General features: G+C 41.0%; 1 protein-coding gene across 1 annotated transcript in view; it reads left to right on the forward strand.

Moving 5' to 3' along the window:
* The first annotated feature begins 4886 nt into the window (after positions 1-4886).
* The window catches only part of erf (Ets2 repressor factor), a 47877-nt gene continuing 33346 nt past the window's right edge, over positions 4887-19417 (forward strand). Inside the window, exon 1 of the mRNA XM_049602215.1 lies at positions 4887-5577. Within this exon, the coding sequence (XP_049458172.1) occupies positions 5556-5577 (22 nt within the window). The 5' untranslated portion in view covers positions 4887-5555. The remainder of the gene's footprint in view (positions 5578-19417) is intronic.

The following is a 19417-nucleotide window of genomic DNA, read 5'->3' on the forward strand; positions in this document are numbered from 1 at the left end:
TTTTCAAATGCAGTTCGGTGGGAAGATGTTTTTTGATTTATATAATTCTTGCCTCACAGTGGCATCTCCCCACCTACACAGCTACATGTATCTGCGGTTTCTGGAGACTCAAATATCACTTACAAAATGAGAAATTTGCATTATGTTATTATTCACTAGAATTCAGTTTTTCAAGTTAACTGGTTGGTGTCTTGTCTGTAGTTTTTCAGTGCAGAGCAGATTGTACAGTATGTTCTTAAGTAAGTTTTAATCTTGCAGTATTTCTTCCTCTTATGGTATGTCTATAGAAATGTTTGAGAAAACCTGGGGGATGCAAAACTCTTGGTCCATTCTTGGTTTCTGATGTTGTCATGCTGAGCAAACAGGAACATTCACACTCTCTAAAGGTGTTTGTCCTGACATGTCCTCAGGTGGAGCAAAAGGTCAGCAGCAGATCCCAGAGGAGAAAAGTGACCACCCCACATACGTCGAGCTGAAACAATTAATCAGTATGTTTTTTTTCAGAGAGGACATGAACCCTGAAACTGAAGCAGCTAAATGAGTTGAGCCATCAATAACTGATTATTTACATGGACTTTTCCTACTGTAATATGTAGACAAGTCCTCTGTGGAAAAAAGCCTAATAATCTATGAGGTGGTTTTCATTTTTTAAGTTAAAATTCAGCTTCTCAAATGTGAATATGTGCTAGTAGCCCTCACCTGATATGACTGTAAACTGAATATTAAAACAATAGACATTTTAGGACATTGGCCCAAAGACTGGAGAAAGAGGGAAACTAGCTAGCCTGGCTCTTTCCAGGTGAAAAAAATGGCCAAGACATAGCATAAGATGTGATGTAACATGTTACATCATGGGCTACTGCACCATATCCTCATACAGTTTCCTATGATAACGGATTAGTGCCGCACAAATGGAGTGATCATGTTACATACTCAACGTAAGGTTTGTACTTAATGTTAAGTTATGTAGGTTAGGTTTCAGCAGAATTCTAAACATGGGAACATGGTTGGGCATTGTCACATTATGTGGGCCTACTTAATGTAAAGTTACCTACATAACGTAATGTACGTAATTGTACGTTACGTACTTACATAAAGTTATGTTGGTTAGGTTTAGGAAAACAAACATGGTTGGGTGTCATTATGTTACATAGGCCTACTTGATGTTAGGTTACAGACTTAATGTAACATACTAAATGTTAAGTTATATAGGTTAGATTTATGAAAGTATACTACATAGGTAAGATTTAGTTAAATAAAGATGGTTGGGCGTTGTCACATTACGTAGGTCTACTTAATGTAAAGTTACAAACGTAACGTAATGTGCTTAATGTAAATTTACATAGGTTAGGTATAAGAAAGTAAAGTAATGTAGCTAAGGGTTACAAAAGTATAGTTACTTAGGTTAGGTTGAGGAAAAGAAACACTGTTGGGATTCACTGAGTTAAATAGGCCTACTTAAGTTATGTGCTTAATATAACTTACTAAATGTAAAGTTACGTATAGGTTAAGCTTAGAAAAGTAAAGTTACATATAGGTACTTAGGTTAGTTTAAGGAAAAGAAACACTGTTGAGATTCATTAAGTTAAATAGGCCTACTTAACATTAAGTTATGTACTTAATGTAACTTACTAAATGTAAAGTTACGTAGGTTAGGTTTAGGAAAACAAACATAGTGTTGATGTAACTTCAAGTGGACTTGCTCGCACAGAGTCCCAAACACCAGTCTCCTGGGTCAAAGTCCTGTGTTTGTTTGACCCATCCACCAACCCAAACTGCCTCCATATGTGGACTTGCACTCTTTTTACTATTTCCTTCTTTACTCCCGTCAACACATTGGTCACGTGATCGCAGCTTTCACGGTTAGATGGGTAATATAGGAATTCTGCTGCATTAGTTTTAGTAGGTATATGTATGCACAGTGTATGAGAACAGCCTGATTGGTGTGCTTATTGGTGTATTTTCTAACATGTTAACAGAGCCAGGTTAGCTGTCTTTGTGCCAAGCTAGGCTAAATAGCTGCAGCAGCTGTGGCCTTGAAATGAACAGACACAAGAGTGGCATCAATCTTCACATGTGACTCTTGGCCAGAAGGCAAATAGGCATAAATATATAATAAATCTACAAAATAGAAAAATACAAAATATACCAGTTTTGTGATGAAAGTGTAACAAAGCATAATATGGAGGTGAGCGTGAGGAGAAGTCAGGTAAAGAGAGGAGGAAGTGAGGTAGGCGAGAACGTGAGGAGGTAGAGAGCAGTAGAAGGAGAGGAAGAGGAGGAGAGGTGTAGGCGAAAAGAAAGTAGGAGATGAAATTACAAAACTGAGGGGGATGGAGGATCCACACAGAGGAGTAGGACAGGAGTAGGAGTGTAACATATGGGGGCAAGGAGGAGAGGAAGGAGAGGAGGAGGAGGAGGTGAAGGAGAGATGTGACAGCAGAAAGAAGAGATGTTTTCTGTTGTATTGTTATTGTGCCTCTGTGTGTGTGTGTGTGTGTGTGTGCGCGTGTGATTGTGACAATGTGACAATCGCATGAAATACTTCACCCACCGGCTGGCCTTCACCTCCCACACACTGCCACTCAAAGTAAATGAGCAGAGCAGAGGAGGGACGGGGAGGGAGGGAGGGATGGATAGATGGATGGATGGAGGGGAGAAAACAGTAGCATGAGTGATTGGGTAAGAAAGATGGAGAGAGAGAGAGAGAGAGAGAGAGAGAGAGAAGCTCTACCAACAATCCACACACTTTTATTCTTCTCCACTTCATTTCCTTTCCATCCGCTCTTCAGCTCAGCGCTCCTCGCTCTCCAGTTCACGCTCTTGAGTAATTACTGCTACTTTCTTTCAACTCCCTCTCTCTGCTGCCTCCTCAGAGCTGATGTAAGTGCTGAAGGGCCCTTCATTAGAGAGGAAGAAAGGAGTGTGGGAGAAAATGTGTGTGTGTGTGTTTTTGTGTGTGTGTGTGTGTGTGTGTGTGTGTGTGTGTGTGTGTGTGTGTGTGTGTGTTGAGCCCACGATGTTAATAAGCGCCTGATAGCCTACAGGCGATGTCCTCTAATGATTACAGTCTATGTAAATTTACAGTCTCAGCCGGCCACCGTCCGTTCCTCCGGGACAACACGACAACACACCTGTTGATTGGCCTTTCCTTCCTTCCCGTGTATGAATGACGGATGGCGGCTTCCTGGCTGCCTCGCTGTCGCAGTTTACAGGTAAACACGGGCGCCTCTCATCACCCGCGGCGATAACGGGTCTCCACAGCAACGCCGTGACGCGCCAAACGGGAGCAGCGGCGGCGGCGACGGCGGCAGCTCCGGGCAACAGCCAGCGACTGGTCCTCATCAAAGATCGTCTATTGAGACGAGGAATCCCTCGGAATAAAAAAAATTAATATGATCTTTAATTTAAATATAACCACGAATCAACTGCAACAGATATGTCCCCCTTTTCACATGCAGTCTGTTTTATTTAATCACCAAATTAGTATGTACTGAACTGATTGAGTCATTATTGCCAAAATCAATGTTTACCATTTGTTCACACACATTGAAATAGCTGATACAGTTAGTTGATTACTGAATTAGTAGATACATTTGTCATTTGTTTGTCATTTGTTTCATTATATAAAGCAAAATCTAGTTCCAGCTTTTCAAAATTGAATATTCACTGGGTTTTTAATAATCTTCTCTTACATTTCACTGAGTATCTTTGAATTCTGTGATATTTTATGGCCCATTTGATACATTGATTAGCATACTCAAGAAAATAATCTGAAGGCTACCTGATGTAGGGAAATGATCATTAGTTGCAGCACTACTTCAAAATATGCTACATATGATGCAGAGTGAGAGATACCAGGGGCTACAAAAAAACAGATAAATTTATCATGAACATGGCATGGGACAAAATGAAACTTTCTAACAAAAGAAACATCCCAGTGATGGCAGTGTCAGGTGCCAGAACCGGGCCAGTTCATTTGGCCTGAGTCTCAACAGTGTCAAGCAACCCGATGCGTCCCAACACCGAGTTTGGGCGGATGTTGGACCGGGTCATTTTCAATCACAGCCCAGTGATGGCAATGTCAGCAGTTGGAATCAGGCCAGTTTATTTGGCCCAATTCTGGGGTGTCTTTCATCCCAAGTCTCAGCCGAGTTGTGCAACCCGACGCAGCCCAACTTCTGTCTTCCAGCATGCAGCATTTGGGCGGATGCTAGGGCAGGTCATTTTTGGCTGCCTGGAGTTTCTTAATCTTATATTACATTACATTACATTACATTACATTACATTGGGGCTGATCTTTGGCCCTTTATGATAAGTTGATTGATAGGATAAAATAATCTGCTGACTAATAGATTTAAGAAAATGTTCATTAGTTTCAGCCCTACTTGAAAATATGAAAAAAAAATAACAGAGTGAGAGATACCAACCTATAAGACATATGTAAAATGGGCCAAAATGAAACAATATACTGAACACAAATGGAAATGTACAGGTGTGATCACTGACTATGATATAATGTGTTTTGTTTCATGTGTAATTGAATCCAAATCTAAATCTGATGTTTTAAGTGTGTATTTGGTGTTTTTATCTTAATGCTGTTAATTTTGTGCCTAGATATTGATTGAACAATATTCCTATCTGTGTTTTTTATGTTGAAAATAACAACTCAGTTTAACTTTGCAGTGCACAACTGCTTTATTTTAATTGTTTTTTCTGTCTAATTAATCCTACACTGCCTGATTTTCCTCCCAGATCACTGTTGGACTGAAAGGAAATACAAGCTTCCAGAAACATAGACGATCTTTGGCAACAAGTGGGCGTTCAATTCCTCACCCCCTCCCTCCCTCCGTGGGTCAGCGTGGGCGGCCCCGTGTGGCAGGAGGAGAGCGAAACACGACACCCCGACAGAGGAAGGGGGGGTTGAGAGAACACGAAGTGAGTGAGTGAGTGGAAAAAGAAAAAGTCTGTGCCGGAGAAAGAGAGGGGCAGAGAAAGAACAGAGTTGGCTTTGGGCTTTTTTGTTCCCTTTCAGAAGCGCCGCTGTTTTGACTGTCGGTGAGGATGATGATGTGGAGGAGGAATCGACCATGCGACATCGTTGCAACAATCGGGATGAAAATTTAGACTCGTCGCATTCCGCTGCTCCAGCACCGACCAACGGCAGCAGGGCTCCTACAAACTTCGACCTGCGCCATTCAGACCTGGGCGACTGGATTTCCCCCCAGAGGCTCGGGGCAACTTTTCACATCAGGCGCCGCGTACTTATGAACAAATACCCCGGCACAAAACTTTTTCAGCACACGCCGATGTGTCGAGATAAAACGCAGAAGCTTATGTGAAGTTAGCGGAGTTTTTTCCCAACTTAAAACCGAGTACCTAACCGGGCAGGGTCTTTTTTAACAAGCCACTTGTGAGAACAACACCGGAGGAAGGAGTGGAGTGTCACTGCTAACTTCGCTAGCTAACTTGGCTAAAGGCTAGCTAACTGAAGTCTAAAGTTACGAGTCGACGGGGAAAGTGACTGAAGCAGCACACCGAAGCCGGCAACAACGATGAAAACCCCGGCAGACACGGGTAAGTTGACGGCCACGCTTTTATTAAATAGAATAAAATGTCCAGACGCTGCTGTTGTTCATAAAATGAAAACAACAGCGCCTTAGCATCGGCGGCTAGCTGGTTAGCACGCTAACAAACTCCGCTCCAGGGAAAGTGTGACAAAATTATGGCGCTAGGGTGGATCCATCCGAGCCTCTTGTTATTGTTTCAGCCAAACTGAAAAGTGAGTCCATCTTACGACCACGTTGTTTGTCAGATACAGCTGATCGATGCAACTGCACATGCAGTTTTTTAAACTTATTCCCTCGATATTTAACTTGGACGTTGCTGTGTTGTGCGATTTACAGTGAGGGCAGCAGAGCTAGCATAATTTCCCTGGATCAGTGTAAGGAGTCAGGGTCAGGGCTAAAGTGCACTGACCCTGACTGCGATAGCATTGCATTTGTGATTTATTGGTGTCACACTACAGGACGACTCAGTGGAATAAAAGCCAACATTTAATTTCACTGTTATCCAACACCACATGTAATAACTGCTGAGCGACTGCAAGTATCAGAGTGCAAGTTAATATTTCGTTTCAAATCTCAAGAGAAAATGGCTTAAAAGAGAGAGAGCTATGAGGAACTTTCTATTATATTGCAGGGAAGGCACTGTAATGATGGCCAGCGAAAATAGTTAATGGTTAATTTGTGAGGAGAGGAGATACTTCTCTGTCTTAAGAGTGTGGAGCTGGGTAAATCCTGTTCAATATAAAATTCACCGATTTGTCAGATATTTATTTAAAAGAAGTACAAGCATGGTCTGTTTTTACATTTTAATGATTACAAGCTTGAGATCACTTTTCTGTTTATCACTACATCCCAGGCTACAATGAAAGGTAGAAAGTGGCTGCATGATCTGATTGGGGACTTAACTGCTGATAAGTCTGAGGTTGCAGCTGAGGTTATCTGAGATCCTGGATAACATGCTGCCTGGACGGACGGTGTGAGATTCTAAAATTAAATCAGGAAACATTGTTTGTCCCTTTGTTGACAAAGTTAAGTGTGATCTTTGCATCCTTTGAGGGCACTTTGCAGCCAAGTCAGCTGTTGCACCCTTGACTCATGCAAGAACTGAATCAAAGTAGGTTGTTTTTAACAGTGTAGTTAACAGCTTTACTAGGAATTTAAACAGATTTTAATTCAGACCTGCTGCTGCGTCAAATTCCTCTCATTTTTTGAGCCGTTTTTGTTGTCATTTGAATGAATATGATTTTCCACCCATAACTCATGATTTCTCCTCCATTGTGCACTTAAACTCAGTTTAGTCAGAAGTCTTGTACGGTAATCTTGGGCAGGCAGAGATCCAACAACCATAATGGATGTTTTAAGAGGGGAATGCCACACCACAACATCATAATTAGAAACCTTTAGATCTCTGCATTGCCTCAGATAACTTTTTATATCACAAAACAATTGTGAGAAAACTCAGGCAGCCCCTTTCATAGTGGGAAATTTTGTCAGAGGTTCTGTAGCCACATGGATGTTTAAATATCTACTGGGGGGGAAATAAAGTGCTGGAATAAGCTTAATTGACCAAAGTCGGCTGTCTGATTATTTGCTGGTGTATTTTTTGTTTCCAGGTTGCGTAGTAATGGTGCTATAGTTCCAAATATATGAGAGTAGAACTGCACATTATAACCCATGAAACAAGCCTTTTTTGATCTTGACCATAGTGCTCCTCATACAGAAAATACATCCCTGATGTGCATCCTGTATGAGGCAAAATCATTTTCTTGGGTCATAAATATTCAAATAAAAGTTCCTATGTGTAGTAAAAAAAAAAAAAGTTTTATTATATTTGTTTCGTGCAGTCCGACCATAATCTTAACTTAACACTGCGCTCTCCCCTAATGACTTGCATTATCCAGAGGATCAGATTTGTAAGGTTATGCTGCACTTCCCATTGAGTTTTAAAAGTAGACTGCCTTGATTTAGCCATGTGCCATGCAGCCAGGGATAGCTCCCTTTGTAAGCCTAACAGGAAATCAAAATATAAATAAAACATATAACCATTATTGTTGTTGTGTCTGGTAAATGAAAGCCACCTAGGTTTGCAAGTTTCAATAGTTCCTATTTTTGTTGTGATTCAGACCAACTTCCCTTAATTTCTGGGGATTTAAAGACAATGAGTCACAACTCGGTGAAACTGTAACATTTGCTGTGACATCAGTATCAGTATCATCAGTTTTACTTTTGAGATGGTTTTTTGGAAGTAGGCCCATGCTAATGTCAAAGAATCCCACTGGGTTACTCTGATCTGTACCCACATTACATTATGCACAGAGCTACACAGACCCTTTGTCTGTATTTCCCTTGGTGTTAGAGTCTGTTGACTGCTTTATGTATATATGGGTCAACCTCCACTTCACTCTTCCTATCAGGAAGTCAGCAGTCTGGCCCCACCAGCTCCAATTTTCCACTTGTGTTACTCCTTATATCAACACAGCGCCACATGTGAGACGTCACAGCTGTAGACAGCCAGCGAGCCAGCACGTTTTGGCCCTATGCTTTGTTGCAGTGTGTGTATGTGTGTATAGAGTGAAAGGAGCCATACATGAGCAATTAGCTGGTGTTAAGGCTGGTGAGGGCCGGGCTGCTGTTTATGACCATGAGTGTATTTATGTGTTTGTGAGTGTAAATGTGTGTGCACGTGCACGCCCATACATCTGTCAGTGTATGGCTCTACCTGACATTGATGTGGTCACAGCAAAGTGAGTGTTTGACTTTTACCAGCGAGGCCAAATTGCCCTTAAGGAAGACCATTTGGTTGTGGGCAGTTGAGTCAGCCTATTGTAATTACAGGAAGAACAACTAGACGTCTTTATGCAGATTCAAATAGCTCTAAAAAACACTGGTCAGACCAAAGCTAATGAACCGCGGGCTCATTTTGTTAAAAGAATGACGCTTTTAGTTTCCTTTGGGAAGGACTCTGTTGTGTTACTGTCTCACCATTATACTGAATTATGCTGTTGGCACCAGCAGCAGAGACAGCACAATTACACGACAAGTTGAGGCCAAGTTGTTTGTCTTGGGGAAAGTTTGAGAAAAGGTGCTGGCAACATAAGTGTGGAGTGATGTGGTTGTGCAGTGAGGACACCCTGTCTCTCAATGATTTAGTGGAGATGCTGTGGTGTCATAAGCTGTTAAGTAGGGTTGGAAATTAACTTTTTTCCATCTGCCACTGTGGCTGGTGAATTTTAAAATTTACCAGCCACTTAATAGATTACCATTTGGGGTTTTTTGGCTGGTAAGTAAAGCAAATCTAGCAGCCACTTGCATATTTTACCCACATTTGGTTGGTGGCTGGTGGTAATTTCCAACCCTGCTGCTAAGTCGGCCGCAATTTGTGTAGTATTTATACTATATATACTATTTAGTATATATACTAAATATTAAATTACTGGTGATTTCAAGTTGCGTTGTGCTAAAGTGTCACTATGCCTTGTAATGTGTGAGGACCCTGACACATCAAGCTAATGGTCAGCTGTGGGTCGATGTCGGGCAGTCGGTGAGCATCTGTAGCCCTAGTGTTTTTGCGGTGGCTGTTGGCTTTGTCGGCTGTTTTTCAGACGGTTCAGCATGTTGAATCATCAGCGCAGCCAGTCTTGAGAAAATTACTCTGATTGGCAGTTCAGCACACGAGAAGAGAAACGGAAGTGAGGAAAGAAAAATCAATAGTGTGTTAGATTGAAACACACTTTATTGTTATTGTTATTGTTTGTTAGCACACTGTAAATATATATATATATATATATATATATATATATATATATAACTAGCATCTTGAATTTGTCATGTTGGTCTTCCAGTCTCCTTTTTTGATTGACAAAGACACACTACTGCCACCTGCTGCTATGGAGATTTACTTTCACTCATGCAGGTGCAGAACATACATGCTAGTTGGCCATTAATTGTGGTCTTTGCATTGTGTTCAGGTGCAACTTATTGGCTGAGACTCCATTGACCTGAGGGGATGCAACAGTCAGCCTCCATTGCCACTTGTACTTTGATGTTTGTTTAATTGTGTCTGAGCCGTTAGTCAAACCGTTATTACATAAAAGAACGTTTATTTTGTAATTTGTGGGAAAGCTGTTTTGTTTTCTTAAAGCAAGTTTATATTTTTATCTTAGTAATAACTACAATCTTATCATAGGTCTCAGTTTTTGCAGTACAATCAGGTCAGTCCATAAATACGAGGGTACAGACCAGGTTCAGGTTTCTCCAGTGGATACTAAATCATGACAGAGTCCATTTAGGAGGAAAATGCCACAACCAAAAAGCCCCTAAATGCCAGAGTTCCTCACAGGATGTACCCTTTCCCTGGTTTTCCTCCCATTATGTGTTTACTGTGAGTGATCAGGTCCAAGCAAAGGTTGACCTGATCAAATTCCTGATTACTACTGAGCCGAGCCTGGGCAAGCAGACCCTGGAAAAAGTACCACAGAGTGACGTCAGCATTTCTCTGGTGTGCCGTCAAGTGGCAGCCCAGGTCAGTGTTGCTACGATCATCTCTCAATGTTACAACAGACCTCTTTTCCTGGAAGTGTGTGTACAGTGGCTCTGGTGACCCATACAAAGCTAAGAGAATAGACAACAGGTTGCACGAGCTGGGACATGCTGGCCGAACAAACACTGGGGCCTCACGCACAGGAAAGCCTGGCAGTCAGTCATGGAGGTGAGTGTTGGTAGACATCCATGCTTGCAGTTTTAGTTTTTATTAAGATTGTAATTATATCAAGTATTAAGTTGCATTGCCTGCTGTCCTCAAAAAGTGTATTTAGTTTGATGCCAGTCATCATTTTTGGATTGAGAGTCTTACTGATGTTGGATATCTAATTAAACCATCACACAGATAAAGGTGAAGAACCTGTCAGGGTTGCCACAGTCACAGAAAACCTGGAAAAATCATGGAATTTTCTAATCACAGTTCCAGGCCTGGAAAAGTCATGGCATTAGTTAAAATCATTAAATGTTTTGGAAGTGTGAAATAAAACCTTCCAAGTTATGCAACATAAAAGCAAAATTTCTGTGGCTTTCCACCTACTGTAGCACTGGTATGCGTCAATATGTGACAACACTTTGTTTACCACCACAGATGTTTATTTTCTCCCGGCATCCTGTCATGTGTAACAGCTAGCTGAAATTATGTTTGAATGGAGTTGGAATCTGTTATGTTTAAAAACGGCAAGCAAGTAGGGCAAGGAAAAAAAAATAAAAAAAAAAAAATATATATATATATATATATATATATATATATATATATATATATATATATATATATTTTATTATGGGTCCTTGAAAAGTCATGAAAAAATTATGAAATATATTCCATAAGAATGTGTGGGAACCCTGACCTGTTCACAACCAGTTTTGTCGTCATTAAGCACAAACATGAGGCCTGTATATTTTAACATAAATCTCAGCAGACCTACTTGAAGCATTTAGGATTCTAAGTGCCTTGTCTTAAGGGCACAATGGTGGTCATTGTGCAGCAGCTCAGACATTAAAAGCGTAATCCATCCCATTATACTGTGAAACATTAAGAATCATCGATTTGTAATGTTGCACCACAGTAGTTATTTTTGATCAAGTGTGGTAATTTTCTTTTTTTGTAGACACTTTACATCTACATGCCTCATCTGCTCTGACTGCAATTGGTGATCTGCATTTCCCGGGATGACTTTTAACAACACCCATAGAGTGGTTTAAAAATTCAGCTATAGGGCTGTACAGGCAGGTGGAGAAGAAATTACAACAGAGAGACCTCTTTTCTGTTGGAGAAAAAAATGATTGTTGCACCTCCTTACTGTAATTGGAATAGGCGAGATCGTGAGGCTGTGCTGTATGAAAGTTTACTGAGGCCACTGTTGGAGGAGAAATGGTTCCTTTCTGTGATGAATTTATCTCTGCATGGTCCTAAGAATAGTGAGTTTAGAGGAGATTTGCTTTGAGAGACTGAGAACAAAACCTGATATTTATGTTGATATTTTAGATAGGCCTAGCTAAGACTGGGTATTGGTGCCCAACACCATAAAGTGTCAGCTGCAATGACCCATCACCAAGTAGTATCAAAACTTCTTCAGTAGGGTTGGGCATCGTTCACATTTGAGCCAATACCAGTACAGATGCCGGGACGTTATATTTGATACTGGTACCGAATAGTACCTTCAATCTATACCATACTCTATCTGTAGGCCAATAACATGTATGTAATTTTTTAAACAAGCTGCAGTCAACAAGCGATTCTGCTCCTCTGCTCTTTTCTGATCACTCAGACTGTCTCGGTCTGCGTGCTTGTGTGTCTGCGTGTGCCTTCATTGTATGGTTTTACTTGCAGCCAGTTACAAGCATTGATTTAATGCCACTTGAGATTGGTACACTACAATAGAAGCTACAAATCATATAGTCTGTGGTGTGGTGAAGTGAAGCTGGCAGTTACATGTGCCGAGATTTCACCAAAACATTAAGTATAGGGGCATTTTACACAACTCAATGCTTCTGTTCACAAGATGGGTTTCGAACAAAGAAGGAAAAAAAAATGTTTCAAAGGAAGCGCTCTGTTGGTGTCAGTATCACTTCAGGGGTATGTGAATCATTTTTTTAAACAATACTCAGCCCTAGGCCCAGCTGATATTTTATTGGGGCACCACATTGTTTACATTTGGGCAGTTATTGGCAGGAATGATAAAAAAAAATACCCAATCAAAAAGAAGGGCACACTGCCAGTAGATGCTCTTTGAGTGGTTGAAGCCACATTTTCATGTGAAGTGGTAATTTCCCATTGTTCGGCAGAGGAAGAAGTTAAGAGTCTTTCTGTGTATTTGCACCACTTTTTTAGTTATTTAGTCCAAAATGTCTCTGTCAGCTGCCCTGCTTGCTGTGGTATCTTTAGGTATTTATGATTGAGTGAATCTGCGCTGGCTCTGTGACAGTCGACCCCCAGCAGGGCAGATGAAAGGACAGAGCAGGTCAAGTGGAACCAAAGGCTCGCTTCACTGAGCAGATAAGGAAGGCTTCTGCAGCGGGACAGATATCTCTGTAACACCTGACAGGATACGGGGTTTCTGGCTTCAGTAATGTTCAAAAGCACACTTACAAAATCCCCTTTGCATAGTCCTGTCCTCTGATGCCATTTGATCAATACTTTAAGCTGGAGGTTATAAAAAATCTAGACATATTTTGAATAGTTATGCTGATAAAATGTTGAATAAAGTTCCAGACTAATAGATTTGTGTGTGTGTGTTTATGAGTGAGCTTCTGAGTGAGCCTTTGTTCATCAAAAAATGCAGACAGTTTGTGTAGAGCCCTTGGAGCTCTTTTGAAGGTTTTTGAATCAAACCAAGGCTGAGAGAAAGGCCGACAGTGTAGAGGTAGGTTTGTGCTTTGTCTGGCTGTTTTGGCTGCAGTCATCCTAACTGAGAGAGGTGTGCTGTGTTATGGCTATCATCTGTGGTTCGTGGAGAGTAAGGGGGGTGTGCCCCAGTTGGTTTGGCATCGTTTATGGCCGGGAGGACTGAGGTAGGCCTGAGTCTGCCTTTTACACACTGCAAAAAGGATAAGACGACAGACTAGGTGTGGTCCTGTATGGCTCTGTATAATACTGCCCACATTACCATGGTCACTGCCAATTCTGGAGTAGTTACAACCTGGTTGCTGTCAGAGCAGAATATTCACCAAATGCAGCAAGGCTTTATGGAGTCTGTTTGAGCATGGAGTAGTGGTAAGATGTAGTCTGCCAGGTTATGTTCTGGCAATTAGAGAGACCTACAGGAGATGGCAACATCTAGGTTATAATGTGTTTTACAATGAAATAGGAGCATTGACACACATTAAATCCAACGATGGCATTCATTGAGATTCCTGTGGAAAGTCTGTAGTAGAAAACAAATTCCCGTTGATTCAAAAAACAGTTGTAAAACGATGCAAAATAAACTGGATACATTTTTTCGAAAGGGACCACCTCAAGAGCCTCGAGGGGAAGATGCTGCCAGCAGGTTGCAGATTGAAAAAGAGGCACAGTTTGGGAATTATATGGTTGTTTGGACTGAGGTGATCCAACCCAGACTTTTCCTGCCCATACACTTGTTGGCTTTGCACCTGCATTTTTAGCCCACACTGCTTGATTGAAAATTAGAGGGGTCCAGCTTTCAGAAACACCAAGTAATTTGTTAAATTCATATTCTCACAAAGTACTCAGAATTTTCTGAACATCAGCAAAAGAAAATGTGAATTAATCTGCTTTTCTATCCACTACTGTTATGCAAATATTGGGTGAACTTTTTCACTCCCCTCAAGTGTAAAAAAACTCTTTTTGCAATATTTGGGGATTTTTTAAAACTGGGTAGCAGGTGACACCTTGTCCAGAAGCCTCGGCCACCAGTGTATGAATGTGTGTATGAATGTGTGTGTGAATGGTGAATGTGGCATGTAGTGTAAAAGCTCTGAGTGGTCCCAAGTCTAAAAGGGTGCTATTCAAAGTACATCAAACCATGTACTTACTAATTTCAATAATCTCCACTCTATTGGATATGTTCCTACCTAAGCCTTCATGGAAAGGCAAGGGTAAGCTAAGCTGAGAGCATCTTTGAAACCAAACTGTTGGAATATACAGCCTTTACACCATGCCAGACGCTAATTACAAGTGTTTGAGTGTCTCTCAGTTCTGTATGGTGCTTTGTTGGGTTCAATAGAACGTACTGCCCAAGGTCTCAAAGCCAGTAAAAGGTTGAATTTTATTTGATGGGCCAACACTGATTCAGGTGGCGGCTGATTTCTGCTCATGTAACTTTCTTTTATTGGACATGCACATGCTCAAATGAGTTTCTAAAGGACTGTTTACAAGAAATGCATGTGACAAAAAGACATAAGTGTCAGTGTGGCAGCAGTCTGCAGGCTGGAAGGAAAGATCGTTACTTGTTAAAGCGCCCTTGTATCCAAAGTAATTAAATCCAAAGCCAAGACACCAAGACAGATTTGGACCAACTCTTCACAGTATGAAAGCATATTTCTTACACGTGAAACAGACTTTTCTCCCAGCTGATATTTAGTGATTTTGAAAGCACCATAGAACAAGATTGGTATTTTTAAACAGCACCAGGAGTTACCCTGAACTCACCTCTATGCCCATGATAAGAGGCAGCTGCATGTTGCCTTTTAAAATGCATACAGTATGAACTTTCATCAAATCCCATGTGTTTTTGAGATAAAGTCAACATAAATCGTTCCTTTGGGTTTCAAAGTATCATTAAATTTAATAAAAAACACCCAACTGTCAGTCAGGGTTCATCCATGTTTGAAGTAAATACACTAATGGCAGGTTTATGCAAAAACTGACTGATGTTAACACCATAACCTATAGATTTAACCCAAAGGGATGCAGTACATTAAAAAAAAAAAGCTTTTTTTGTCATTTTTACATTTCCCAGCCTGTGTTATACAGTAACTATAAGTGACCTCATCATACTTAATTTGATTTTGCAGTTTTTACCTGCTGTGGTGACATAGTCCAGTTCAGTATACTTAAAGCAGCATTGTGGCCTTTGGGTAAAAGACACTGCATTGTAACAGCATGCTACAGACTTGATCCAATCCATTCATGCCCATTTTTAAGTTTTGTGCAGTTTGAATCCCCCAAATTAAAATAAAAGAAAGATAAATCACATAATGTTTTGACTAAAGTCAGAGAGAAGTAAAGAAGGATTTTTCTGGCTGTTGTCGCCGTGTCCAGGACCTTCGGAGTGAAGAAAATCTGTCGGGGTCTGTGGAGAGAAAAGATGAGCAAGAGAAAGAGATAGATTCAGCCAAGCAAGGTCTTTCTTGTCTGTTGTGTTTGCTCCCATCATTGTTCTGTCAGTTGGGAACCATGTGGGGGTTTTTTTTCTGTCTTTTATAGCGGTCACAAGTTGTCCTGGGACTCTGTGGCTATCTGTGTGTGGTGTGTTAATGTTAGATGTGTCTCTGTGTGTGAGGGTGTTTTATACCTAAAACATATGAAGTCAGCTGAAGGCTAATTGCCTGAAAACTTTCTTTCACGCCCCAAACCACATGAGTGCATACAGGCAGCACACACACACACTCTCATCCTCTCTCTTTCTCACACACGCCTTCACCTTTGCACACATCCACATTCAGACAAGCTCAAAAGTTCAGTGAACCTTTTCTACCCATGTAAAATATATATATATATATATACACTTACAGCTTCTGTCTGTCTTCAGCTCAAACACACACACACACACACACACACACACACACACACACACACACACACACAGACAGCACACAGGCCGCTCACATATCTCTCACCTCCGGGCAGATCAAAGCAGGGACAGGTCAATGAGGAGAAGATGTAAGACAAAGGACCCGAGTACACCTCTTCAGCTTGGTCTAGAATGCACCTTTCTTAGCCCAAACATCCCAAATGTGATTTATCTATACCCAGTAGGGCTGTAACGGTACACGTATTTGTGTCGAACCGTTCGGTATGTGACTTTTCAGTTTGGCACGACCCTGTACCGAATTATTGGGCGCAGGATATTATTTTATTTTATTTTGTCTTATTTTAATTCCGTTTTTGCGAGTCGAACCATTTAAAATATCTAGTTCCCCGACGGACATAATTGAGTGACGGACCGAGTCCCGTAAATCTCCGCTTTCACTTTGTGCAGCGCATTCTCGCATTTTGACAACATGGCAAGTGAGCCTGACGAACCTGAAGACCCACCCGCAAACCTTAAGTCCTGCGTTCGGGAACACTTTGGTTTCAGGGTAAAATACGAAGATGGAAATAAACAAGTTGACAAGACAAAAGCAGTGTGCCGACACTGCAGAACAGCGGTCGGGTACGTACTTGGAAACACGTCTAATATGCTAACGCATCTAAAGCGACACCACCCAAGTTTGAACGTTAACCGGCACGACTAGAAAAAGCAATCTGGTGCAAACTACGATATCATCGTCGTTTAAAAAGAAAGAGCATTTCCCTGACCATCGCGCTAAAGAAATAATCAACGCCATTGGAGTTGAGTAAAATTGTTTAAGCTGCACTTTAGATATAAGCATGTTTTGTTTACTGCACTTTAACAAAGTGGGAAAGCTAAGTAAGTTCCTTGTAAAACTGAATCTGAGCAGGCTTTAAAGCTGACCAGCTGCACTATACTTTTTATTTTAATTGAGCAGAAATGTATATTTATATTTTTCATTCAAACAATGTGAAAAAGCAGGATTTTATATATATTTGTTTCATTCAAAAATTGTGTAAAAAGAGTTAACTGCTGTGGTGGTATGTTTTAATAAGGTTACCAATAAGTAAAAGATACTTAATAGTTGTCTATTTTTTTCATTACTGTACCGAAAAAAAACGGACCGTGACTTGTGTACCGAGGTATGTACCGAACCGAGATTTTTGTGTACCGTTACACCCCTAATACCCAGTTGTATCTCCTCGAAGCTCCGTTGTCTTTGCCACAAAGCCTGACTTCCCGTGCTTCCACCTCCTGTGTGAACCTGCTGTTCTCACACAGGTGCGCTTATTGGTACAGAAATTTGCCACCAGTTGATGAACTGGTACTTGGTATTACCAACGTAATTTGGTTGGTATCCTTAAAAGATCAACACCCAACCCTAATCTCCACCACCCAAAGCCAGACATACAAACATGAAAACAAAATGGTGTCCTGATGATGTACACCATATTTTGTGGGTCTTCTAATTTGGCTTCTATTCATATCAGTTCACAACACATACATGCTCTCATATCGTTGAGAATAACTAATAGCAGCTGCCAAACTGTGCAAGGAAACGCAGGGATTGGGCACGTGTTGTTAGCTGCTTCAAAGGTAGGCTATAAATTACACTAGTGATAAGACACCATTTGATCAGCACAGTCAGTCGGCCATTAAATTGCTGTTCCTCCCTGATCTGTCCTTTCTGTATCACCCACAGCAGACAAACTTAGCCCGTCAGTGGCAGTGATGAATGAGCCGGGTCTCTGTTTTATTGAAACGTGAAAGTCAGACACTCACTCACTCATCTCACCCACTCACAGCATGCACACTTTATTAGGGGGCCCAGACCCCCCACATGCCAGGAAAACGAGTGATGTCTGTCTTGCATTAACACACACACACACACACACACACACACATACATACATACATAGACACACTCTTTTAATTTTCTCACTACAGCTAGCGAGCGTGGCTTGCTCATTTGGGCTGCCATCTCCCTGCGGTGACGCCGTCGTGCCTCTGTCTTTAATGTTTTAACACAGGGAGCGAGCCACTCAGTCTAGAGACTGAAACATCCAGCTTTAATGCAATAGACTGAGGAATTAAGACTGCGGTGGCTCTGCCAATGAGGAAAGGCTGACTAACGCACCCAGACATCACACATGTAGAAAGTCCCTCACTGGCTGTTTTACATTTTAAGAATTTCAGGGACACAGTCATCCAGAGTGAAGTACTGATGCTGTGATTGTACTATAAGTTACAAGTGGTACAGCAACAACATTATGAGTCAAAGAAAGGCAGCTCAGAACCACAGTGCTGCTCTGGCAATAATAACAAATATTCATGTTCCAGTTCAGGAGAAAATGTTGAAAACGTTTCTATTTAGTGGCAACCTTCAGCATTGGTGTTTGGAATTGTACATGGTGTCCATGAAAGCTGATGTTCAGGACCAGTTTCAGAGAAATTGGTTTGAGTTTCCTCCAGTGTTTAGTCTAATTTTGAGTCTAATAAATGGCAATTCCCACGTTAACACGCTGTTCCTTGAGTATTGATCTATACTTAAAGGGACAGATCACTTCAAAATCAAAATTCATATATTTCCACTTACTTGTAGTGCTATTTATCAATCCAGATTGTTTTGATGTGATTGTTGCATCTTGGCGATACCGGCCATAGTGATGTCTACCTACTCTACCTTGTCCATGGTTAGATGCACACTTCCTAATATCCTTTGTTAATATTAAGGGGGATGTGTATCAACCATAACATGGCTGATCACAGGTTAATACAGTTACATTGTTAGTATCATTACAAATTCAGTGTTTCCACCATGACTTGCATCAATTAATTCTCAAGTGGGCTGCTGACTCAGTGTATAGTATCGTAGCTGTCTTACATTCAAATTATTCCAACGAGGTATACAGATTTGTAAATGTTGTAAGGGCAGAAAAAGGTTGTAGTAGAGGACTAAATAGGGATACCCCAAGACCCAACACAAATCTTGCAGGAGCGAGTGGTCAAAAAATAAACTGTGGGTCCTGGGATTTGTTTGAATACAATGAAATGAGGAGCGCTACACCTGATGAACATGTTGAAAGTCTGTCCCTTTACCAGCCCCCTCGGTGTGCCTATCATTCAGGGTGTGCATGAGAGTCTGTGAGTTCACAGGCCAGTCACAACCACTTGTGCTTTCGTCATAGGCGTCCACTGTAGCCTACACTGACACTACTGTTGCAGATGTAAAATGGTGGATAAAAGTTAGAGTAACACAACCCTGGCAAAGTAACTTGTTTCACTATCTGTCCATTAACATTTTTAAAGGTTGAATTACAAGAGCAGCATGATTAAATTGTTTTATCACCATTCAAGTTAGCATAGGTTAAATCGAAAGTTTCCTCTGCTCAGCCAGCGTCAGTCTCTGGTGTGCATGCTCTTCCCATTTTATGAAAGGTGCCTCATAAAAGAAGTAACAAGAACCTTTTCTGGAGTTGTTTAGGTTAAAACGTGAGACAAAATGTGATTAAGTGTTGCAAAAAAACAGTAGTAATTATATTACCCTCCCCAACCATAACTAACTGTCGTATGCAT

This window comes from Epinephelus fuscoguttatus, linkage group LG17, assembly GCF_011397635.1.
Source record: "Epinephelus fuscoguttatus linkage group LG17, E.fuscoguttatus.final_Chr_v1".
In the NCBI taxonomy this organism is placed as follows: domain Eukaryota; kingdom Metazoa; phylum Chordata; class Actinopteri; order Perciformes; family Serranidae; genus Epinephelus; species Epinephelus fuscoguttatus.